This window comes from Chaetodon auriga, chromosome 18, assembly GCF_051107435.1.
Source record: "Chaetodon auriga isolate fChaAug3 chromosome 18, fChaAug3.hap1, whole genome shotgun sequence".
Taxonomy (NCBI): Eukaryota; Metazoa; Chordata; class Actinopteri; order Chaetodontiformes; family Chaetodontidae; genus Chaetodon; species Chaetodon auriga.
Genome location: NC_135091.1, coordinates 10,867,384 through 10,892,692, shown reverse-complemented (window position 1 = coordinate 10,892,692; position 25,309 = coordinate 10,867,384). Strand labels below are relative to the sequence as shown.

The window sequence follows — 25,309 nt, the reverse complement described above, 5'->3', positions numbered from 1 at the left end:
AGGAGGGGCGGGGCCACGCAGCAGCAGCCGGAGCGTCACGTCAACGTAGAATGTGAAGAATCTATGGTCACCAGCCAGGCTGCCAGTTCGTCAGCCGCTGGTATGATTTCATCTTTCTCCAGCTGGCACGATTTGAGTAACACAACTAACAGAAGACTGCTTATATTACAATTAATTTAACAACTATTTATTTGCTGTTTATAGGAACGACTTACTGCGTTTAAGTGTGACAGATGTCGCTGATGCTTTGCATATATATTCTGAATCCATTACCGCAGCGGTCCCTAACCACAGGGCCGACCCGGGATCCGACCCGACACACACACACACACACATAGTAATGATAATAATAATAATGATAATAACAATCCGGGCCGGGATCCAGACCCGGGATCTGACCCGACACACACACACACACACACACACACACACACACACACACACACACTAATTATAATAATGATAATAACAACAACCCGGGCCGGGATCCGACCCGGGATCTGACCCGGGACACACACTACACTACTACTAATAATAATAGCAACAACCTGGGCCGGATCAGTACCCGGGAACCGACCCGGGACACACACGCAAATAACAATAATAATAGTGATAATAACAGTTGGGTCCAGTCAGCTTGAATTGAAGGCATGAATCAATTTTCTATATCCGACCCCGAATCCGACCTGGTACCTACCTGGGACATTGCCGGGACCGACTCGGAACTTACCCGGGACCGACCCGGAACTTTCCCGTGACCGACCCGGAAATTTACCGGGACATTGCCGGGACCGACCCGGAAATTACCCGGGACCGACCCGGAAATTTACCGGGACATTGCCGGGACCGACCCGGAACTTACCCGGGACCGACCCGGAACTTTCCCGGGACATTGCCGGGACCGACCCGGAACTTTCCCGGGACATTTCCGGGTCGGTCCCGGGTAAGTTCCGGCAATTTCCCGGGACATTGCCGGGACCGACACGGAACTTTTCCGGGAATTTCCGGGTCGGTCCCGTGTAAGTTCCGGGTCAGTTCCGGCAATGTCCCATGTAGGTACCAGGTCGGATCCAGGGTCGGATATAGAAAAACTGATTCATGCCTTCAATTCAAGCTGACTGGACCCAACTGTTATTATCACTATTATTATTATTAGCGTGTGTGTCCCGGGTCGGTTCCCGGGTACTGATCCGGCCCGGGTTGTTGCTTTTATCATTAGTAGTAGTATAGTGTGTGTCCCGGGTCAGATCCCGGGTCGGATCGCGGCTCGGGTTGTTGTTATTATCATTATTATTATTATCATTACTATGTGTGTGTGTCAGGTTAATAACAACCCGAACCAGGATCCGACCGGGGCACACACACGCACGCCGATAATAATAATAATAATAATAATAATAATAATAATAATAATAATAATAATAATAATGATATGATCCGGATAACAACAACCCGAGCCGGGATCCGACCCGGGATCTGACCTGGGACACACACTATACTACTACTAATGATAATAGCAACAACCCGGGCCGGATCAGTAGCCGGGAACCGACCCGGGACACACACGCTAATAATAATAATACTAGTGATAATAACAGTTGGGTCCAGTCAGCTTGAATTGAAGGCATGAATCAGTTTTTCTATATCCGACCCCGGATCCGACCTGGTACCCACCTGGGACATTGCCGGAACCGACCCGGAACTTTTATAGGAAGTCAGTGCAGTAAATAGTGCGTTTGAGCAGCGGTCCCCAGTCACCGGGTCCATTTGGTACCAGGCCGCACAGAGAGGCTGAACAAAAAATGTAATTGATCACCAGAGTCTGAAAGAAGTTTTATTTTGAAAATAAGCTGCATTCGCCTGTGCCTCTACACGCCTGTCCATCCGCTCGTCTCGGTCACATGATACGGTAGTAAAAAAGCCCAAAAGCTAGCAAAAATCAGTAAAAACAAGCGTATTTGGAGAGCTTATTCGGAAAGGGGAAAGGCGAAATGATGGGACAGAAGAAGAAGAGCCTACAACTTCCAAGAAAAGAAAGCTGAGACATTATCAGCAGTCCTACTTAAAAATACGGGTTTATCGCTTCAGGTGATTCACGCACCAAGTCCGCTCTGCGTAATATGTGGCGACAGGCTCGCAAATGAGGCAATGAAGCCTTCTCGTTGAAGACAAACAAGCGCAGGGCTCCCACTAATTACAACTACTACACTCACGGTAATGGTGCGTTGTATTTTCAATAATTTGTTTTTATTCGTTTTTTATGCCGGTCCGGCAAATTATTGCTTTACGTGAAACCGGTCCGTGGCGCAAAAAAGTTGGGGACCGCTGCATTATCGGACAACAATCATCTTTTATTTCATATCATTTGACAAGGAGACGGTGACAGAAAGGTTGCGAGGGAAATAACAGCGAATGATAATGTCCAAGCAGACATAATCATTGCTTCTTCATGGGATAAAGGGCCTGAAAACAATCTGGCCACAATAAAGCCAGTGGAAGGGGCCCAGAATCCGGAGACTGGGAATGGGCCAAAGAACTGAATCTCCTTTTCAACAGATTTGATTCTACCCCCAGGCTCCTCTCAGCCTCTCCATAACAGCAGATCAGGTGAGGAAGGAGCTAAGGAAGATGAAGGCGGGGATGGCTACAGGCCCTGATGGCATCAGGTCCAGACTGCTCGGGGACTGTGCAGATCAGCTCTGCAGGGTCGTTCTGCACATCTTCAAGTACTGTTGCCTGATACAACCAAACAACTACATTAGCCGCATACTACACACACACACACACAGAGTAGTGCAGTAGTAGTAATGCATAGCTTTTAGTGATGATATTTGAAGATTTTACCAAAGTTGTACTGGAGTCCTCAAGCAATTTGCATTTTCATACATTTTTTTATATGTTTACGATGTTCTAGTTTGACTGAGGACAGATTACACGTGAAATTGTTATCTTTTTGATGATGAAGTAGCCTCAAAGTCCCTGTCAGTCTCACTGTCAGCCAACCACCACCTGACACACTTGCTGCTGCTGCTGTCATCTTCTTCCTCTTCCATGTCAGCATCTTCACCTACATCATCAAAATCACTGTCTGAGGAGCTGTCGTAGCTGTCAGGGTCACTGTACCCAAACTCCTCCATCTCTCCTCTGAGTCTCTTGGTGCTTTTCTCCTCTTCGCCATCATCAACTGCATCTCGGGACCACCTTCGGGATCCTCCAGGGAAGGGGTCCTCCTCCATTCGCTGGCTGATGTGTAAATTAATTTCAGCAGCTGGGTCAGCGGGGGTTGACTTTGTCCTGTAGGCATTCAAGTCTGACAACTGGCTGCCAGAGATGTCTCTCAGCCTGTCTCCTCTTCCATTGATCCTCATATGAAACATAGGCCCTATAAGATTCATTCAGACAGTGGTCACCATTACCGTCCATAGGAGTAAAATGATACTCTGTGCATCACAGTTTTCCTTTAACAGCTTTTGTAAAGACATGTTTTGTTAGAACTTGAGTATTAAATATGCAAACATCAGAGATTTCTGTATGACTTCATAAATAAAGTTCTTACAGTGACGTGCACCTCTCAATCCACTTTCCATTTCATATGGCTTGAATAGGTTAGACTATAGGAGCAGCTTCATGACTTGACATAACAGATACATTTAAAAACCAATTAAACGTCATGTTGAATATTTGCCTCAGCTGTTTGAGTGACCTACCTAAAGCTGGAACTTCCATGAGACATTCACATAAATTAACTTCACTACGAAACCACGAACACTGACTGCTGTCAGAGCTGCGAGTTACACTAGTGACATCAAGTGGCTCCCAGGAAGAACTGACATGGTTATGAAAAGTGTGACCGGAAGGCATCTTGAGTCACTGTTTAAACAGCATTTTATTTAAACAAGTTTCAAATGTTCTTCAGAGCAAAAACGTGCACTGAATCATTTGAATTCATTTGTATTAACAGGAGTATATTCATGGAATGGAAAATCCCTAAAACTGAGAAGTTTGACCTTTTTCACAGTGGAAGAAGTTTGCAGCTGCCTTGTTACATAGATGTTGGTTCTCTTGTTGAGGGACTGTAATGAGGACAATGGATCAGACAGCTCAGTCCAAATCAAAATAATAATAGAACATCGTGCTGTTGTTGCTTGGACAGCTGATTGGGTCAATTTAGAAGGCTGTTTGCTTTGTGCAGCTATTTCAAGATTTGGATTTGAAAGGGTTTTACACCTCAAAAGTGAATGCTCGGCTCTGAATTCATTCACAGGAAAAAATTAGGTAAGACAAAAAGTAACAAAGCTGAGTCTACAAGAAGCTAGTTGGACAGTGGTGCACTCAATGCTAATGTTAGAAGGCTAACACTTGTAACGTTCACCATCTCTGATTAGTGGGTTAGCATGCTAACGTTTGCCACAAACCAAAGTATTGGACAAATTCATTAATGGTCGACCTCTTGATGGTGTGAGATGAAAATTTAATGGATCACCAAAGTTGTTACAATTCATCCTGTGGGGAACATGAATGTACTTTATATACCAAATACAATACATCCAATAATTGTAAGAGACATTTTTACATAATATTTATATAATTGTCTTATTTAAAAGAAAGTCATCACCCCCCCGCCACATGCTGCAAATGAGCATCCTCTTGAAAGTGCAAATGTCTTATCCAGAGCATCTCAAGATGTTTTATTAATGTTATAATAATGTTAAAATTATGGTTGCACCCCAGTGCATCAGATACACGAATGAAAGAAGCAACTGTTTCGATCAATCCCCTCATACAAACAAGTTAACATTAACATGCAAAGTAGAATTGCCCTTCCTGATAAATACTGATTTACTATGGTCAAAAAACACATATGCTAAGATCTGTAACTCTGCCCACTTTTCAAAAATATCAACTGAGGTAGAAAACTGGTTTAAATTACATTCAGTGAGCCAATAAATAGCTTGAAGCGTTCACACTGTTGCACCTTCAGACTTCATTTGACTTTGCCACGAGTCTTCAACTGAGAGAGAACTTTGTCTACCTGCAACAGAGCAGAACGAGGACGTTAGACAGCAGTATGGCAGTTCAGTGTGATGGTGATTAAAAGTGCTTTGAATAACAAATAATTAATCAATCAGTATATACTGCTAAAATCAAATAAACAGTTATTTTGCTGGCACACTGCAGCCTCCGTAGGTAAGGAGATCACCACTCACTGTGATGAACCAGTGAGACTGAGGCCCGTAGTGAAGCTGCGACTTGAAATTCATCTTACTGGCTGGAGCCAGAGCGTGGAGGTGGAGGTGTGGAACAGATGAGAATGGAGGCAGGTGAAAGCCCATCCTGCTCAGATTCAATGAAAAACACATGAGCAAAACTTTGCAAAGGAAGTATCACACAGAGCTCTCAGAAAAGTGACCTACCTGATGTCAGCTAGGTCGCTGACTTTATTCCTCTCCAGTACGCTCCTTCCCATTTCTACCATCCGCTCCACTGTAAGCAAACAATCATTATGGTCCCATCACACGGTCTAAAAACTGGAGTACACAGCAGTGTTTTTGTACCTTTATACCTTTGGTTTTCACAGATACAGTCAATAATATTGACAGGGGTGGAAGAAGTACTCAGATCTCTTAACTAAGTAAAAGTCCTGCATTCAAAACCTTACTTTAGTAAAACTACATTTGAAAGTGTTAGCATTGGAGTATACTTCAAGTACCATGTACAACTGGATTATATTAAATGACTAATGTGCAAGCATCACTAATGCTGCAGAAGGTAAAGATGAGATGGATTTCAGGTATGAAACACACGCCGGGTATCTTAACCCATAATAATACACCATAATGCATTAATTGATTGATATTATGTATTCAGGTATGTATCTGAATCTGCAAAGTGCAGTGGAGTAGAAGTATACTGTAGCATAAAATGGAAACACTCAACTGAAATATCTTAATATTTGTACTTAAGTACAGTACTTGAGTAAATGTACAGAGTCACTTCCACCACTGGACATTGAGTTGTTCCAGAGTTATAAGTGGATATTGGTCGACACCTGTCCTGCCAAACAGCGTGTTATCAATCACAGCCTGCTGACTCGTCTACCTGTGCTCGCGGCCTGTCCCCCTCACCTGTCGGGATGTCGTCCCTCTGGAGACTTTTGCAGTTTTCGATGTGCCTCCTGGTAACAACGAGGTAATGATGAGAGGCGCCGGGCTGTATGTCCCGGAAACAGACCAGCTCATCGTCCTGAACACACGGACAGACAGAGGAAGAGTCAGGACACGTCCAGCTTCTTTAACGTGACTGAACAGCCGGTACTCACGCTGAGCAGGACTTCCGTGTCCGTCTGGTTGTTCACTATTTGGCAGAAAGGACACTGTTCGCTCCCAGAAACGTCCTGAGTCCCCATTACGCGTTGTCAAAGTCGGGACCGGCGAAACCTCCGAGCTGGTCGGGTTGACTGTGAATCATCTCAGGGCGTGTTTGTGGTGAGGAGGAGCCGGGAAACCAGGCGGAGACTGCGTGGAAGACATGCAGGAATAATGGGAAAAATGAGCTCCCGACTGAGAAAACTGACGTGAACGCCCCCTCAAGTGGAAACAATTTGCAGGCTTTGATGTCATGTACGGTAAATGTTTGGGTAATGGTAAGAAAGTTTTATAAATTAAGGTGAAGTATATAAACTTTCTGCTGGCTTTGACATTAAGCTGTACATTTGACTTGCTGTCAATGTAAAGTGATCTAAATTAGTTAGAAAAGTTAAAATTAATCACATCTTGTAGCGATTTCCTAACTTGGGAAACTCCGAGTAGCACGTGAAGTCGGTCCACCGCTGCATTCAGGGGAATCGCGTAAATTCCAATTTCAAGTTGCTTAAATCCTCAATACGACCTGTCAAGCATGGCATTTGTGAGCCCGTGTGTCTACCACAACAGCCAACTGTACTCTGCGGTTGATGTTTGCTGTCAATTAAATATATGCACATACAAACATCTAAAATGATTGATCAAAGGAATAATTTGTCATTTTTGGGAAATACGCTCATTTGTTTTCCTGCCGAACATCAACACTACATTAGAAGATGATACCACTCTTTCATATGAGAGTCTTCTCAATTTTTGCATCTGAATCTTGGGAGGAAAGTGAAAAAGTATTTCCAAAAAATATCGGACTGTTCCTTTAAACTCACATTTAATGATGCAACTATTATTACAGTCGTGTTGAGAAAGAAAACTCCCTTCACTCCCAAAAGGAAAAGCTGCCAGTACACACACAAACACACAAAATGCTGCACAAAAATAATTTTAAGCGATGTCTCAACAAACATGGTGTTCAATGCCGTCAATTGTTTTCTTATATCACTGACCATAAAATACAATTAATTTCACACTTTTTATCAATGTAGATACCTTCATGCAATCAAGAGCCTGAACACAGAACACAGAATTGTTTATAAGTGCATACAGACATCCACACTGTTTACATATGCATATACAACACATACAGTACATCTTACTACATAACAGCTCAGTTAATGTGTGTAGTCACCTCTGTGCAGTCCTTCCTTTTAAAAATCAATGAATTTATGTGCCTTATTGTCTCATTTAATGACTCTTCTCATCTTTCCAGGTGTCAGTTTCTAATGTCGACGCTGTAGTGTCTCAAACTGGTAAACATCACTCTTGCACAGTCAGTGTGCTTTTAAAGCATCCTCTCCGTGTGTTTTACTTTGCCTCAAAGAGTCCTCTGAGATGTCTGATGCACCTCTGCAATAATCCAGAAGTTCAGTGTGCGAGCTGCTGGCTCACTGGACCAACATACAGCTGCCTAAATGACTGACTTTTGGAGCGTTATCCTTTAGACGCTTCAGCAGACATTCGTCCTGCAAAGAGAAAAGCACTGATTTTACTGAAGTATAGATAGGACATAAGTCAGTACATCACTTTCTGTATTAACATCAGATGTTTCGTCATTTGTAATGACCACAATATTCTTTGTATGAGAGAATTCATAAAATAAACCTATGAAATAAAGTGTAAGAAAATTGGAAAAGGGAATTTCTAGTCGTCAGCACTTACAGTTACAAAACGGTCGGTCCGGGGAATGAACTTATACTCCTTGTGCACTGAGATTTGGCTGGTGGGGGCGAGCACATGGAGGTGGAGGTGATCGACTGAAGTGTAGGGAGGTTGGTGGAACCCCAGCCTTTGAGAAAACAAATCAATGCTCTGATCAGGACACTGACAGGCAAGTCGGAGTACAGGTTTAGGACTTCCAGAGGAGGAATGAAACACTTAAGCTTAGTTTTGAGCTTAAAGGTGCATCATTTCACATTTCATTTCTGCCTCTGATTTGATAGTAATTGTTGCCTTTGTTGGCTTTGTTGCTTGGGTTTAGGCATGAGGAGTGGGATTGGTCAGGGTTAGTGTCAGAATATCAGGTAAACCAATCAGAGGCAGAGATGGGCAGATAATGCCTTTGCCATCCTGGAAAAAAAATACTGGGCAACATAAATTACAAACTGACTTGACTTGATACCACTCTCTTATCTGTAAGGGAAATGTGAAGCTACATCTAGCAGCTGGTTAGCTTAGCTTAGCATAAAGACTGGAAACAGGGGGAAACAGCTAGCCTGGCCTAGTTTTATGGAGGGTTAGTTGTTGTAATATTATATGGCTCTGAGCAGCTGCCAGGAAAACTGTGGTGATTCCAGGAAGTTACTGCCTGCCTGGCTAAGAAACAGTCACATAACTCACATAAAATGACAAATGACTGGTTCTGCAGCTTTTATGAATATGACAAACGAAATACAATGCACCTTTGGACTGATCCAGGAGAGCTATTTCCTCGGGTTTCTATTCTTTGTGCTAAACTAAGCTAACCAGCTGCTGGCTGTGGCTCCATATTTAACATTACTGACGTGAGATTTGTGTCTCATCTAACTCTCCAGCAGCAAGTGAATAAACTTATTTACCAAACTATTACTTTAAACTTTGTGTTAATCAAAGCAGATCTGCAGAAATAGATTATTTTCACTGTTGAGTGATCTGTTGATATATTTTTTTTTTATTAATTGATTAGTGGTTTGGTCTTAAAAATGTCAGAAAATGTTGGCAATTATTTTCACAATTGACAGCTAATTGATTAATCGTTGCAGCTCTAAATTAAAGGTGAAGTAAAAAAAGCACACACACACAACATGTCTTCATCTACCTCACGTCCGTCATATCAGTGATCCCCTGGTCTTTTAGTACAGCTTTTCCCATCTCAGCCATCCGTTTAACTGTCGGATAAATGCCTTGATTACTTTTCTGTAAAACACGGACTCAATTAAACTTGTAGGCAGCTGAGGTAGCTTAAATATCACCTTATTAAACTGAAGCAGTTGAGGAAGAAGTGCTGTAGGTAACAGTGGCAAGGCAAGCAGGAGTTCTGTCAAAGTATTAGTAAATGCAGAAGTAGTAGTGGTACTGTTACAGTGGTAGTTTCAGCAGCACTGGTGCCACTTGTAGTAGTATCCTACTGCAAGCAGTTACAGTAGTACGAGTGTTAGTAGAAGCAATAGTAGGAGCAGCAGCAGTAGCACTATGGGTAGAAGTGGTGTTTCAGAGGTATTTGCAGTATTAACAGTATTTAGTACTTCTCCTGTGCAACTTACCGAGGCCGATGTGTCCCCAGTGCAGCGAAAAGCAGCTGTGTATGTGCTGTTTGGGTACAACCAGGTAATGATGAGGAGCAGCAGGGGAGATGTCTCTGAAACACACCAGCTCCTCGTTCTGTGGGAGGAAGAATAGAGAAAAAACACGCACGTTAACCGATGGGCCCTGAATGCAGCATTTGTTGAAACTACAGTAAAGGTAAGGACTGTGATGAGGAGCGTGCGTCAGACTGTTCAATGGCGTTTGTCTCATTCAGTTAGAAGTCAAACGAGACTTCTGAAGTTTATCCAACACTAAGCCTCGCTGCATCAGTAGGATCAAGGCAAACTTCCCCTGTTCCCACCTGTTAAACCCGCCGATACAAAGGTTTCCTCTGCTGTGTCTGTCATCCAGTCATGGCTTACCTTTTTAATCACTTCCGTTTCTTCGTCTCGATCGTCGGCTATCAAACAGAAAATACAAGTTTCGTCTATTTCTTTACGTGAGTCTTCGTAAGTCTTCTTTCTCGCCATGTTTCCGATGTTTTACCGGGCGGTTGGTTATTTCCTGAGCTCGCCGTCGGTGTTGTAAACATGTCTCACGGGTTACCGAAGATCGTCTGTGTTTGCGAGGATGGATCACTCATTGTTTTTTCTACGTGCTCTGCATCCCCACACCAAACAACGAGGCGGAGGCATGAAGGCTGTCAAATGGCCATCATTTACTGGCTTTTCAAAGAGATGTAACAACATTAACAGGGACATTAAAAAGGGGAAGAATAAACCATTTAGTCGATTTTTAATAAATGAAGATTGTCACATACTGGCCGGTGAGCATGTTCTTGTATGCCTTGCAAACTGTAATAAATAACTGAATAATAGAATGACATATAATCTAGAAGAGAAACATATGCATTTCGTGCTTACAGCCAGATTTGTGTTAAATGTGTGGTGCCTGAAAACGGAGGTAGAGTGAGACCTCTTTGCTCATCTGCACTGTAGCTAATCACCTTTTTGTTCCTTTCAAATGAATTAATTCTAATTACTTCTGAAAGTGAGTCCATTTTAATCTAATGAGATCTTCAGGACAGGACAACAACTTCCCGCTATTACATCCAGTTTCCTAATGTAACTTGATTAGAGTAAATCTTATGTCACCATACCCATAATATCAAGAAGATCCTGTGTGGCTGCTGGTAATATTCAAGAAACATCTGTTCTGGACATTAAATCCCTCTGAATGGCAAAAAAAATCTAAATTAACACATGGACATAAACAACATGACCCGTTTTCATATATGTATATATTTAACATTTATTTAGGTTTAAATGTGGTTGCAATAACAACACAATAAATAGATCCTTAGTGATATTACAGACCACAGCAGTTTTGGATTCACAAGAAATAATTACTCAGGGAGCATTCACAGTTACAACACTGAACAGCTAAACACAACAAAGCTCATTTTCACATGAAGCGATAACTGGCATTAGTAGATAGTATGGCAGGTATCATAACAGTGGTGTCAGACGTTTGCGGTATTGCATATTCATGCACTACAAGCCCGTGTCAGATACACAGGAGATCAGTGAACATTTTTCTTTTCCATGTTAGTAGATTTGAATTTTTAATTAGTGGCATACCAGAGTGCAAAAACATAAAATCCCTTTTTCCAGCCATTTTTAAGTAAGGCAGAAGCTGACCTGTGGTCGGACAGGAAGCTTCCCTCCTGTAGTGGTGATCTGACGACATTCACTGACATGTTCACACTGAAGAAGTGCTTAATTACGTAGGGCCACGACACGGCGTTGACTGTCGATTAATCCTGTAGTGCAAAGTGACATCATGATAAACTTCTACTGGCTGTGACTCGCTGAACACCAACGACCACGAATGAAAACGAAAGATTTCAAAATAAGTCTGCGCGCGATATGGATTCAATACTGACACATGTCATTTCTAGTGCTCGTTGGTTCCAATGACAAACAAATATTTAACACAATGTTTCTATAAAAGTACAACCGTTAAAAATAACAACTGAACATTATCGATAAAAAAAACAATGTAAAAATAAAATATAAAATGTAAATGTTTTGGTCTGTACGGGGGAATGAAGTCATCATATGTAGGTAAGAGGAAATGTAATGAAACATTCTCACTCAGTTCATCCAAAACTCAAAAAAAAAGGGAATACGATGGCCTTCAGGGGAAGTGCAACACTTCCATTGTAAACAATTAGAGATATTTCCCGCTGTGAAAGTAAATTTAATAGTGGAGGATCCAAAAAAATCTCCCTGGCAATTTCATTGCGTCGTTAAAAACAAAACAAAACAAAACAAAACAAAACAAAAAAAGATCTCTCCAAATGTCTTCAGTTCATAATCCTGTACATTACCAAACATACAAATTACATCAACCATTATTTCCAGATTAACCTACAGCATTACAGGACACTTCTTTGAAACTCACTTTAAACCTCAACAGAAACATCAGCAGCCTTCCTCTTCTCCCTCCTCATAAGCTTACGGTGGTAAGGCCGGGAAAGCTGGAGGCATTGTCGGATGTCTAAGGCAGCCAATGAACTGACAGCTTTAACGGTAGGATCAATCGGGGATAAAACAGGTCAACCTACCTGCAGGTCAAACCCACCATAAAACACGCTACAGAGGACTTCCCGTTCTGTTTACAGCACAGGCTGCTTTCCGTCTCCTCTCACAGAACATTTAGTGTCGTTGTGGGGCAGCTAGCTGCCCCCAAGTGGTGCGGAAAAGACTTGGGGGTGTTTGAAGGTTCGGAGCGGAGAGCGAATGTAGACGTAGATGAAGCAGGTGAGGCTACTCAAAGGTCCACACCTCCAGACTGTGGATGTTGAAGTCCTGCTGAGCGGAGAGTGGCTGGTTGTTGAAGGTGGCACATTTGGTGGTGGTGCCTCGGTACAGCTCGGCGTCCAGCCACAGACCCAGCTGACCGCTGCAGAGGAGGGGCAAAGGGATAGAAAACATGCGCCCATTACAAACCAACTTCCAAAAAAGGCGAGACATGATGTGAAACATTAATAAAAACAGAATGCAATGATTTACAAATCCTTCTCAAACTATATAGTACAAAAACATGCAGCTTCAATTTTTAGAAATATGTGCCTTTTTCTCAATTTGATGCAGCAACATGTTTCAGTGGACTCATGTAAAGTGGGAACGTGTGCTGTGGTCTGACGAGTCCACATTTCAGATTGTTTTTGGAAATCATGGTCATCGTGTCCTCCAGGCTAAAGAGGAAAAGGACCGTCCAAATTGTTACCAGCATCTGTGGTGGTACAGGGGTGTGTTAGAGCCCATGGCATGGATAGCTTCCACATCTGTGAAGGCACTGTTAATGCTGAAGGGTGATACAGGTTTTGGAGCAACGTATGCTGCCACCCATCTTGCAGGTACTAGACTGGCCTGCCTGCAGTCCAGGTCTGTCTCCCACTGAAAATGTGTGGTGCATTATGAAGACCAAACCTCAGAGTGTTGAACTGAAGTCGTATATCAAGCAAGAATGAGAAAGAATGTCACTTTTAAACTTCAACAATTAGTGTCCTCACTTCTCAAACACTTCCTGAGTTGTTGTTAAAAGAACAGGTGATGTCACACAGGGGTAAACACACCAGCTTTCTGGAGCGTGCAGCAGGCATCAAATACAGTATGGGTGTATATTTACCAAAAGTTTTAACACTACTTATCTTGTCTTTGGACTGTATTCAATTGAATATAAGTCAAGAATGATTTCTGTTTTCATTTTCGTTTTATCCTGAGTACCAATTTTGTGAAATCTGGGTTGTACTTTGATTAGCTGATAGATCTGCTTACCCTCCTCCTCCCATCTGCAGAGAGTCTGTATTGCCCTTCACAAAGTAAGAATTGTCCCCCGTCCAGCGGTACACCTGAACACAGAGGGCAAACAATTAGTCCGATATCGTCATTTGAGGAATAAAGCTACATGCTCTTAAACATGGCACAAACCTTGATCTCAGGACAGAAGCTGTAGAGGAATGTCTCTCCTGTGCCATAGCAGTGTTCACTCACTCTGAAGGGATGTGTCGAGAACGCCCCGAATATCTGTGATCAGATGCAATTTAAGGATGAAAGGAGCATTCGCTTAGAAACAATGATCACAAACTAACAGTTAAAGCCACCATGTGAGTGATTAATAGCACACATTTTTACTACTGTGTATTTTTTGATAACACCACAAGGAGTCGCCAAAGTCAGACATCTTTTAATATATGGTGATGATAACACAGCAGGCAAATGTCAGTCCGTTTAAATCCCCTAATCCAGTCCAGGCGGGCTTGGTGAGCGATAGCTGTGCAGGAGCCAACTATTACATAATGTATCTAAATGACGATTAAACACAACAAAGTTCACCAATATAATTTCCCACTGATTATGTAGCAGAAGCAGTGCACACACAGAACCTATTGTGTCCTAAAAATGCATTCATTCATATTTTTGCAGAATTAAAATCAAATCAGGAATATGTCGATGTGCATTGAGCCCATAAATACTACTATGACATCACAAACAGTACCGACCTGGTTGTCCATGTCTTTGATGACCAGCAGCACAGGACTGTCCACGTCTGCCAGGCTCCTGTACAGAGTCTTCAGACTGGTCCCATGTTTCACAGTGCTGTAGGCCAGCCTCCAGGGGTAACCCTGCACACGGGCTGGCAAGCGACAGGCGAGCTGGAGGGCAAACACATCATCAGATCATGACGAGGCCTCTTAAAATTTCATCGTTCTCTTGTTAGCACATGTGTAACTTCACGTGGTTAGCAGCCAGCGGCATATACCTTCTCGATGTGTGTGTCCTGCAGCAGATCACTGGTATCACTGAGCATGGGCAGTGCATCCATAGACAAATCTCCGTCACAACTGCCGAAACTCTGCCTGCGCTTAGCCTCATCAATCGTGATGATCTTGGAGCAGAGGAAGCATAAGAGAAAGTCAAAGAGAAATCAGTGACATGAAACCTTCTCTGCCTCGGCAAAACAGCACTTCGGTCATAAACGGAGCTCATTTCAAAACGTCCGAGGCCTCAAGCTACGCTGCAAAAACATGGCATTAAAGCTGACTGTAATGACTGTAATAGAAACACCAGTAAACACACAGTGACACTGTTTATTCTGTGATGTAAACGGAGGGGAGCGAGTGGGCTACCTGCAGCTGCACTGAGCTCACCTCCCAGCTGCAAGATGCAGGGTCACTGAAGAAGTTGTCTATCATGTCCAGCTCGTCTTTCTCCACCACAACAAAGCCCTGCTCCCGAGCCTCCTTCCCGTACACATCCGGAGACCACTGGACAAAGAACGCGTACAGATGGTCCACCCTGGAAGACACAGACCCACCCACACACACACATTAAGGCCACTATGATAGTGTACTGCATGGTATTATTTATTAATGTAACAGCTAGTCTCACCTTTCTTGTGGCACAGCAAACCAGTACTCCGGCTGTTTGCCCCGCCCCCCAAATGAGTGGGCGGGACTTGAGGTCATCCCAGAGGCAAAGGACTTCCTCATTGGCTTTCCCACTTTGAAGCACAGGAACATAGGCGGGTTTTTACTCTTCTCCTCTGATGACAAAAGCATGTCTGTAGAGATTCAAACAGAGAAAGAAAGTTGGTATCCGGTCGCATTAACTGTGACAAATCTACTCCAAGATTTAATATTAAGTTTATGATTCTTACCTTCTATTGGCGCCTGCATCCTCTCCAGCAGCCAGGACTTCACCTCTGCCTCGTAGCTCTTCCTCTGTCTCTCCTCTTCACTGAGTTCAGCTCCACCTGCTGGTCTGTCTGGGCTCTGTCTCTTCGGGCTTGAGTGGTCACAAACCTCCGAAGCGTCCTTCAGACTCAACGTCCTGTTTTGGTCCACTGGTGCGCCGATTGTTTTATCATGCGCACCATTTAGCAGCTCACTGGTCCCTTTCGGTTTTAGATCTTTGGTTTCAGTTACCTCTTGGTTTGTGGGTTTCCCACCCTGTTTTTCAGTCTCTGAAGAGGTTTGTATTGTCTCTCCATCCTCAATGGAGCTGTTCTGGGCTACGCCCTCGTCCTCTTCATCATCCAGCTTCCCTTTAGTTTGACAGACTGTTGACTTATCCTGGAAGTCTCCCCGGCCTGGGCAGTTTGGTCCTACTTCCTGGTGGTCCCTGCTGACGATGCTGGGCGTTTTGGAGGACGTCCCCTCCGCCTCTTCGGTGCTCCCGTTGACAGTTGGCTCCAATTCTGTGAATCCTTCATCTGACGGAGACTTCTCCGTCTGCTCTCCCTCTGTGCTACCTGGTATGGAGAAAATAACATCAAGACATTTTCATTATTCAGCAGTTAATTTGCAGATCCAGAGTTTACTATCGAAGAAGTCTATGAACACCCACAAATATGCACATCTAAGAAGCTGGAACCAGTGAATTTGTGGTATTTTTGTTTCCATGATGATGATGACCTGATTCATTAGGAAGAGGATCACGTTGGAGCTTGGACTCAACACGGTCAGTTTCACAACGCATATCGACAGTGGATGACATGACGTTACCAGTTTCTGAGAGGGTTGATTCGATGTCGTCCAAGATGATTGGTCGCTTTGAATTGAGAGCTTCATAGCGGCTGAAGGGGTTTAGATCCCTCTCTGACGGCAGTTGCTCCCACTCGCCGGGCCTGTACACAGGACACAAATCCTGGGGTAGGTCTCTGTGGGGTCACGGGGCATCACACAAACCGCGCCGCAAACGAAGGATAAAAATGGAAAGGGGAAAAAACAAAAAAAAAAGGTCCAACAGAAATTATGAGTGAGCAGAATGATAAAAAATGAAAGAAAATAAATGTGATGCAAAAGAGCAAATGACTCAAACAAATGTAAGGATTAATGAGGAACAAATCAAAAAAGCAATATGAAAAATTACTAGAACAACTAGAATCTGAAAGGTTTTTAAGTAAAGAGGCAGATGTGAAAGTCCTGGAAAACAAAAGGGCTTCGCACAAACAGCTTTACTCTTCACAAGAAGAGAAACTGGAAGGAGGAACAAGAAAGGAGGAATCAGAGCTGAGAACTGGAAGAAGAGCAGTTACAAAAGAGGGAAATGAGGACAGCGAGACGGCGTGGAGCTCTTACGACGGCAGAGCATCTTTGAGCTTCATGCGCGACACGTCGTCGTACAGCGCCACGGAGACCACCTCCTCCATGGGGCAGATCAGGCCGTACTCCTCGCAGCCGTGCTCGATCACCAGGGGGTCTGACTTGTGGGGGTCGAACATGATGTTGTTGGGCGTCACAATCAGCACGCCTCCCACCACTCCCTGCAGTTATGACACAAAGAGACAGATGACACTAGTGCCTGATTAGGGCCTGACTGATCACATTCTCCCGGCTTCTTACCATGCCATCAGTGAAATATTTGCAGCTCATCTTGATGAATTTAACCGCCGCTGGGCTGTCGTCCTCTGAGTTTGGGGAGAGCTCACGCCGGAGGGACTTTCCTGACATGCAGTTTGAAACACCGTCCTGCAGGAAGTTAGAAGCACACATCTCAGACCTGAATGTTTTGCTTGTATTTAGTCTTGGATAACAATCATGTGTTGAATTTATACGTTATCTATGGTTTGATTTTTAAGAAATGTCGACCGTCTGCAACATACTGAATCCTTTTCTACTTACATGTGATGCGTTCTCTGATAAGCCATTTGTGACGGAGGGATCGGAGGAACTCTGAGACTTCTGGTCACTTCCTGACTGGCTCACGTCAGGGACAAACAGCTTCTGTAATAACAATGATGGACCGCCAATGGTGAGCCAGTCAGAGGACTAATGAGGGGGGTGAAGCGGTGGTTATTGTGTTACTGCCTCACCTGGCCGGGGTAGACACTGCGAGAGAAGAGCTTGTTCAGCTGGACCAGTTTGTTTGGGGTGATGTTGAACTTGAGTGCGATGCTGTTGAGAGAGTCATTAGGTCCCACCTGTAGAAGAGATCAAATCATGTGTTTCTAAGGGCTCACAGGTCAAAATACTATAGAAAACAAACCCTTCTGCTTATAAATTCCGGCCCTATCTTACACCTTGAAGTGTGTTATCACTATAGCTTCACTCACAATGAACTCCACTGTCCCCGGCGGCCTCCTCTTCTCCCTCTTTGCCTGGTTTTTACTTTTACAGCCATCATCTATGAGGGAAACAGAAAATGAGGCAAGCTTAAAAAAAACATAATTATTCTTTCACACTGCTCGTATTTTCTATACATATTTCTAATAATTCAGTGACTCGAAGTTTCTAAAATAAACATAAAGAATGAAAGCAAAGTCCAGTGAGGGCGCTACAAAGAAACACCCAAACAGAGATGACCTTATAACGACCTTGTCAGATCGTATCAGCTTGTTTGTCCCCTGTCATTACCCAGCCTTAAAACACACACATGCTGAAGCAGATATCATACAACACAAGCAAACAATCTGACCCTTGTAGTAGACAAGGTCCACAGTCAGCACTTTCTTCTTGCCAAGAACACAGAAGCTATTAGCGTACCACTCCCTGACTGCGTAATTACACTGCTGCCTCCTCCGTGGAAACCGAGGGCATGACTAAGCATTAGACAGCCAGACTCCAGCAGCTCTTTACTGTACCGAGCATCAAAGACCAGACCGCCATCACTTCTCATTCATATGCACATAAAATCAGACAAGGAGCTTGGACATGTATGTATATGAATAGACAGTGTATGTATGTAACCTTAAGAGTTTTATGTTAGTTGTTAAAACTGCAGAACATATCTGATCTGATGGGTTGCAGGTAACAATGTTGTGGTCTTATTAAAACACACACTGCAGAGTTTGCACAGCTGGATGACTCATCGCACACATGACAGGGGTCTGTTATCGCCTTCAATATGAAAGAGCTGGTGATGATTTGTGCTCACCTGAGTAGCCTCACCTGATATGATAGCATGATGCGTGACACTCATCATGTAGCTGACGCTGAAGACAGCGCAGAAAGCCGACTTGCATTGATTGAAACTGCGCATCAGTCCATGTTGGAGTAATAGTTTTTCTAGGTTAGATTCGGTTCATTGACAATTAGCTTGCACTGATGCTGAAGGAATGTGCACACTGAGTTCAATAACCCGATGATACAATCTAGCTGATATCAGATTAGCAACACAGGCCCCGAAACAGGCCATTTTCTCCTATGTTTGAAAAAAAAAAAAAAAAAAAAAAAGGTCAAAATAATGGCAAAGATGCTCAGATTTTATGTCATTTTTAAGCTGTGGGAAGGCATCAAAGCATTCTTTGTGACTGAACACCAGCAGCAGCTCTTAGTACTCACACACTGTGAAAACAGTGACTTCAAGTCATCATCAACTGTAAAACAGTACAGGATAAAGGTTATGCAACTTCCTGTTTAAAACTGCTGAGATCGTTCCCAGCACTGAGGACCCTTGTGCCGCAGATCAGCCAGATGGTAATCATTTTAAATAACAGAGCGGGGGAAAGAAATCGACGCGGACAGTATAACCCTGATTCCAAGAGAGCTGGGACGTAAACAAACCAGAGTGAAATCATTTTCGCTCACACGCAGCCCTGCGCTCCCTGATCAGAGCCATCGTTTTACATAACTGCTCCTGTGCAGACGGACAACTTCAGACAAAGGCTGAAAACACACAAGAGACCGTCTCCTAAGCTGGGACACCGTGTGAATAAAAACAGAATGCAATCGTTTGTAAATGAACTTTCGAGGATGTTTTTTTCCTATTTGTGCTATTCTTTAGATTTATGCTATTCATGTGTATGTGAGGGCAACGTCTGTGAGTATTTCACGCAGGTCTTACCTGAGCCTGCAGGTGGCTTTGCCGTTACTCTCTGCAGGTCTGGCTTCTTGTTGGGGTCGCTGTCATTTGGGATGTCTGGACAGGAGATGATTGCTGGGCTCTGCTCATTCACGCTCTTCTCCGACTGGCTCTGCTTGAGCTGCCTCCGCCTCTTCAGCCTGAAGAGGACGCCAGTGGAGACACACTTATTCACATCTCCTCGTCGAGTAGAATCAAGAAAGCTCAGGTGCAAAAGTGGCCATTTGATCACTTACATTATAACTTTTTCAGGCTGGGATCAACATACAGTATGTACGAACATGTGTACGGCATATAGTCGAAGGGTAGATTTGCTTTGCTGCCAGGTGAAGCAGAGAACACACACAGACTCGGGGGGATAAAACATGTTCAGACAAACTCCTCTGGTAGTCTAAATCTCTGCCGGAGGTGAGAAGCTCAAACTCTGCGTACAGAGGATGAACAGCACTCTGTAAAATGACTCTGAAAGAGCTCTCTCATGTAAAATGTGAGACAGATCAGACAGCTCAACACCAGTCATCTTACTGGCCACTTTGAATATATGTTGCAACCTGTTCTTGTAATCTACTGAGGGATTACCAAACCAAGTAATAACAGAGAAGGTGATGACAGACTCGACCATGGATCTGTGGAGGAGAGTCAAGAGTTTACTAAACACACCATAAACAAAGGGAGCTTCCAGAGGAAGTGCAGTTGATGCTGGGCTGTGACTGTTGTCACTGAACTTTAGCTTATCATCATGTAAGGTAACCAGATATTTGTACCATTGCCCTGTTCAATGGTCTGACCCTTGATGAGTGACTGAATGGGAGTGTAGGACTTCCTTCTAAAATGTACACACACATCTTCAGTTTTGGTCGCGTTAAAAGTGATAAACCACTGAGCCATCGTGTTGGAAAAGGTTGATGGAAACAGCAAAATGACGAAAATCTTTTTCGATCTGGCACACTGGTTTTAACGCTTGCTCGAGAGAGTTGATGCACTTTAGTGGGAGATGTTACTTCTGATGGAAGTTGGCACTTCCCGCTGTCGTTCATCAAAAACAGGACGGCCATTTTTTGCATTTTTGGACAGCGGCTCAGTCGAGGCTGGGGCTCTTATTAAATCTTGGTTTGATGGAGTGACACCCTGCACATCAAGTGGAGTGGTAGAAACTTTCAAACTCGTCTGATCAACTTATTCCTCAAAGTCCTTGTCAGATTTAAATTTGATAGTTCTGACTTCTGCTATCAGCACTGCTTCAAGCTAACCTTCTGTCCAGGTGCTGCTGTTGTGCTCAAAGTTATTGCATCAAGCTTTTTTCTCTCTTTGCTTTGCTGCGTCAGCTGTGTTTTCCTCTCAGACAGTCCTCTCCCCCTGTTTAATCATTGATAGGCACGGCGATGATGTAACATCTCCAGACCCTGCTGGGGTTCATTAAGGGGGAACACTGCAGTGCAGTGGAACCACAGGTTAGTGGTGCACTTAAGGATAATGCCAGCTCTTTGTGCCCCACTGAAACACTGAGTGTGGATATGAGTAGGTTAAGAAACGATACGACCAAATTGATTTATCAGAAGTTTGGAGTGACGGGGCGGTGCCGCTCTGCACAGCCGCAGGCAAAGGAAGAGCTAAAAGAAAAAACGAAAGACAAGCGTTTTAAGTGTTCGAGTGCCTTAATGGAAAGGAAAGAGTGGGTCGATAAGGCTGCAGACAGATGGAGCTCAGGCCTCTGCTACAGCCTCAGGTCGCTCTCCCACTTTTAACTGATGTGGCGCACACATGGTAGTGATCTCAGGAATCTGCAGTCACATTCTCAACAGCACCGTCTGGTTCACTCTGGGCCATCTTGCAGAGCATGAGTCTGACTTTGAACCGAGAAAATAAATGAGGAAAATAGGCGCCCTTTGGTATTTTGCAATATGGATGTTTAGATGAACTGTGATTGTTTGTGTTCATTTGTTTTACCCATCAATCACATTTAAACTGTTTGCATGTTTTGTATATTTATGGTACTGGTGGAATTTTATTTTTAAATGCAATGTTAATGTTGGAACTTCACTGTTTTCTGCATGAAGTCGAGCTGCCAACACGGCCTCATTTGACTATGTTTCCAAGGCAACAACTAATTGGGCTTCCAGTAAAAAAATAAACTGCTGCACTCCACACAACATTAATATTGTTGTTTTTAGGATATGTCTGTTTTACTTTGACTTTGTTTCTGAATCTGTGAAATAGCAGCTCTCTTGCAGACACCAGCAGCTTTTCCTTCAGGACATTTCTTCATTGCAGCGCTCACTTCACCCCCTTTCTTGTGGCACAAAGGCATCCCCAAAGCATGATTTAAAGTGTGGATTTCCACTGATGTGCACCTTCCACCAAAAACATGGCCACAATCGGAATTCTCTTCTCATCAGATGAAAGAACTTCCTCCTACTCTGATCGACAGGCTCCTAAATATCTTCTGGCAAACACAGGCAACAATTGCAGCATTGCTGCAGTGTCTCGCTGTATCAGCCATAGCGCTCTGGCTCTGCCATGAGCCTCTTGGTGGTTTGTGCACAGCCCGTCCCTGGCAAATTTATAATCTCTCCATTTTTTATTCATGATCTTATTGCATTCACTGTATGTTCATGGCCTTTGAATCTCCATAACCTTGTCACATATTTGTTCAGAGTACTTTTTGCTGCTTCAAAAGGTTGTTTTCAGTAAACTGAAGGAGCAGCACAGCAGCTGAACCTTCCAGATATTTAGCCTAAAAGCACTTGACACACCTTCATATAGTGTCAATTTCATTTGCTAGTTCTAGAAACATATTATCACCCGTCACATTAGGGTAGTTAATACTTCGATGTGTTGGCCTTTGCCAAATTTGTCAGCAAGTGAGGCAGCGCGTGGTGCAGCAAGCAGAAGAGCTGCATGTTACAGCAGCTGTGTTGGAAGACGAGGCTGTTCTTCCATCCTCACATGTTCACTCAGGGCACAACATGGCTATCGGTCTTTACAGCGGTAGAGGTCTGCAGGAGTCTGATCCAGTATTGATCTCTGCTGTTTTGCTGCTCACCCCCGACGAGTCTGCACACTCCATTTGTAGGAAAACACCACGTCTAATTCAGCTCAAAGCCCGCATCCCAGTAATCAGAGAGCGACTGAAATGCGACGCCACTGCAAAATAATTTCTCTCCATGCAACGTGACATTTCCAACATAAGCCAATCAAATCAGGAAAACACAAGACAAACTGCTGGTTTGTACCAGGCTGTCAGCAAAGCCTGGAAGTAACCTGAGACATTATACGAAAGAATAAAGCCCATTAGGCTACACTGCATTACCTCACGACATGAAGTACACACTCAACAACTGTGATATCGAGCACACTCACCAGGCGAGTGCTGCCTTTCGCTCTGCCCCTGGGCCTCAATGTTCAAAGAAGCAAATGTTTACAATTCAGACAAGTTATGTAAATGTTTTTGATGCTACGATACCCCGTTTACGTAGAAAAGGCCAGTCGAGGGTGTGATAAATGAAGCAGAACAACGACTATATTGAGGCTTTTTAGACACATTCAAGCCACATGACAGAGTGGTACTCCCCTTCATCATGTTTACGTGCTTACATTATTCACTCTCTAAGACACATCTCATCTGCAGATGTCAGAAAGAAAGGGCTGCTCTCCGTCCGTGACCAGCCGACGGCTGTCGCTCTATGCACCGTAGCCGTGACGAGCCCCTTTCCACACATTTCCTGCTATCATGTTTCCCAGTGCTGCCACTATCCAATTTTAAAGTCGGCAGGATCCCACTGGGTCGTTTCCTGAAAGAAGTCTGACGCATGGCTCGGATAATACGTATCAGCTGGGTGCAGCTCACGGACAGGTGACTTAACAGTGCTGATCCATGGTTAAAAAAAAGGATGGGAATAAAGAATTAGCAAATGCACCTTAACGGCAGAATGTCAATGTGTAAACAACTACGCAGCACAATGGAAAAGTCCCGGTAACTCCTCTAAGCAGCAATGCAGAACTTGTTGGTAAAAAAAATGTATTTTGGACTTTCCCCTTCAGATATTCAAATATTACCAGAGCCAAAAGACTTCCTTCCAACACATACAGATACACATAGATATAGATCTAGATTAACATCTGGGTGAGAAAGCCTGACTTATCAGTGCTCATCATTCATTGAACTTCATGATATTAATAGGAAATTTGATTAATAGAGTCATTTCGGCTAGCATTTGGAGGAAACCCAACTCTCTAACTGTACTGTGACATTAATGCAGACATAAGCTTGGTGTCATGACTCACTCAAAACAATTACTATGACAGGATTTCTGAGCAGCTGATAAGTCACTGTGATGACCGCAATCGCTCCAAATTGCTCAACATCTTGTCTGATACGAATTCTGCACATATATTTACACTTCCGTTAACAGTTTGTCACACTGCTTCTCCATCTGTGATTTTAAGGAAATAACCATGGATGCAAACCGAGTTTAGTTAAGTTATTGCAAGTACTAAAAACGCAGATTAATCAGAGAGAAAAGCTGTCACTTCACATTAGTTTTGCTGCATGAGAAATACCTGAATCAAAAGTGAAACACACAAATGCAAACAGTCTCTTACCTTGCAAAATATCCCGGCTTCCTGTCTCTCTTCTCCATCAGGCCAGGGTCCTAAATCTGCACGCAGTCGAACTCATCCATACAAACGCCCACCCTTACACACCCCCACAGTGTGTCCCAGCCAGCAGACACAACTCTGGAAGATCACCTCTCACGCTGTGCTCTCACACTTCTTTCTTGTCCTGCAGAGGAAATAAGTGAGGGGATTAGCAGGCTCGCCGGGTGCCTCCTCACTCAGCGACACTCACATGAATGCAAAAGCCCAATAACTGATGGTGGAGCCTCATCAGGCTGAGTGGAGGGCGATGAAAGCATCCTATAATAAGCATGTCAGGCCACTCAGCTGACAATGGCTGACCAACAGGATGGAAAATGTCTTCGCATCTGCTTCTACTTAATGCTGCTACAGTAAACATGCGTTGTATTATGTCCATTATGCTTCATCGCGTCTGTTTTGAGCAGCATCAGTTCGGGAATCCAGTAGATGTAAACATTCAGACCACCGGGGCTACACAAACAGCTAGCTGTGAAATCACAGGAATGAACGAAAACGAAACAAGCGATTACATGTCTATCACACACACAAAAGAGCGGAAATCAGGCAACTGAAGTTCATCCACGTGTAGCCTGAAGGTATTATATAACAGGTACATGGCTAATCAGAGAGGAAAGGCTAAATCTGAGCAACGTTACCACACCTAGCTACATTTTTCTGTGTGTTGGAGCTTGCTTGAGGCTTTCTCTGTGAACCACTGACCAACCTCTTCTTAAGGTGCAGCACTAACAAAAATATATCCAATTATGCTAATGCTAATACCGACAGGTCTGAGCAAACACATGCACGGCGAACAAGGTTCAGTCTTCCAGCTGACCTGACAGCTGCTGCTAACTGTGCTAGCTAGCCACTTTGTTTACAGGACAATAGCAACCTGGTGGAGACGGTAAGGATATTTTATTCGGCCGAGCCTCTAGTCCGTTCTCCAAAAATAAAGTATTCCTATCCAGGTAATGCGGCCGAACCCTGAACCCAAACTCTGACGTTCAACGACGCATTGAAAAGCTAAATTTGACATAAAAACAGGTAGCGAAATTGCCCACATACCTTGCGTGCATCCCCAAACAGCTAGCGGTTAATGTTAAAATCAAAATGAAGCCTCCCTTCACGACGCCCTCTGGTGTCACATGCACTGTAAAAACA

General features: G+C 43.7%; 3 protein-coding genes across 7 annotated transcripts; all 3 read right to left on the bottom strand.

Moving 5' to 3' along the window:
- Positions 1 to 4,485: 4,485 nt before the first annotated feature.
- On the bottom strand, positions 4,486 to 6,618 carry LOC143335900 (adenosine 5'-monophosphoramidase HINT3-like). 2 transcript variants are annotated; one of them, XM_076755573.1, is made up of 5 exons: positions 6,320 to 6,618; positions 6,126 to 6,243; positions 5,415 to 5,484; positions 5,208 to 5,334; positions 4,486 to 5,032 (listed from the first exon to the last, which is right to left on the bottom strand). In XM_076755573.1, the coding sequence occupies exons 1-5, from the start codon at positions 6,404 to 6,406 to the stop codon at positions 4,985 to 4,987; spliced, it is 450 nt and encodes a 149-aa protein (XP_076611688.1). In that variant the 5' UTR covers positions 6,407 to 6,618; the 3' UTR covers positions 4,486 to 4,984. The 2 variants fall into 2 exon arrangements, with proteins under 2 accessions (XP_076611688.1, XP_076611687.1); XM_076755572.1 differs by lacking the exon at positions 4,486 to 5,032 and having other exon boundaries at positions 5,056 to 5,334.
- Positions 6,619 to 7,192: 574 nt separating this feature from the next.
- LOC143335899 (adenosine 5'-monophosphoramidase HINT3-like) lies at positions 7,193 to 10,239 on the bottom strand. The gene is made up of 5 exons (XM_076755571.1): positions 10,061 to 10,239; positions 9,656 to 9,773; positions 9,211 to 9,280; positions 8,076 to 8,202; positions 7,193 to 7,879 (listed from the first exon to the last, which is right to left on the bottom strand). Exons 1-5 carry the CDS (start codon positions 10,166 to 10,168, stop codon positions 7,802 to 7,804), a joined length of 501 nt encoding a protein of 166 aa, XP_076611686.1. The 5' UTR covers positions 10,169 to 10,239; the 3' UTR covers positions 7,193 to 7,801.
- A 684-nt stretch (positions 10,240 to 10,923) lies between these two features.
- ncoa7b (nuclear receptor coactivator 7b) lies at positions 10,924 to 25,276 on the bottom strand. Of its 4 annotated transcripts, none has more exons than XM_076756136.1 (17): positions 25,214 to 25,276; positions 24,113 to 24,293; positions 19,493 to 19,650; positions 17,763 to 17,833; positions 17,523 to 17,630; positions 17,332 to 17,433; positions 17,053 to 17,178; positions 16,789 to 16,973; positions 16,123 to 16,367; positions 15,366 to 15,959; positions 15,098 to 15,269; positions 14,857 to 15,004; positions 14,469 to 14,594; positions 14,209 to 14,361; positions 13,637 to 13,732; positions 13,484 to 13,557; positions 10,924 to 12,605 (listed from the first exon to the last, which is right to left on the bottom strand). In XM_076756136.1, exons 2-17 carry the CDS (start codon positions 24,148 to 24,150, stop codon positions 12,470 to 12,472), a joined length of 2,532 nt encoding a protein of 843 aa, XP_076612251.1. In that variant the 5' UTR covers positions 24,151 to 24,293; positions 25,214 to 25,276; the 3' UTR covers positions 10,924 to 12,469. The 4 variants fall into 4 exon arrangements, with proteins under 4 accessions (XP_076612251.1, XP_076612254.1, XP_076612252.1 ...); XM_076756139.1 differs by having other exon boundaries at positions 16,213 to 16,367; XM_076756137.1 differs by having other exon boundaries at positions 16,123 to 16,334.
- Between the last annotated feature and the right edge of the window lie 33 nt (positions 25,277 to 25,309).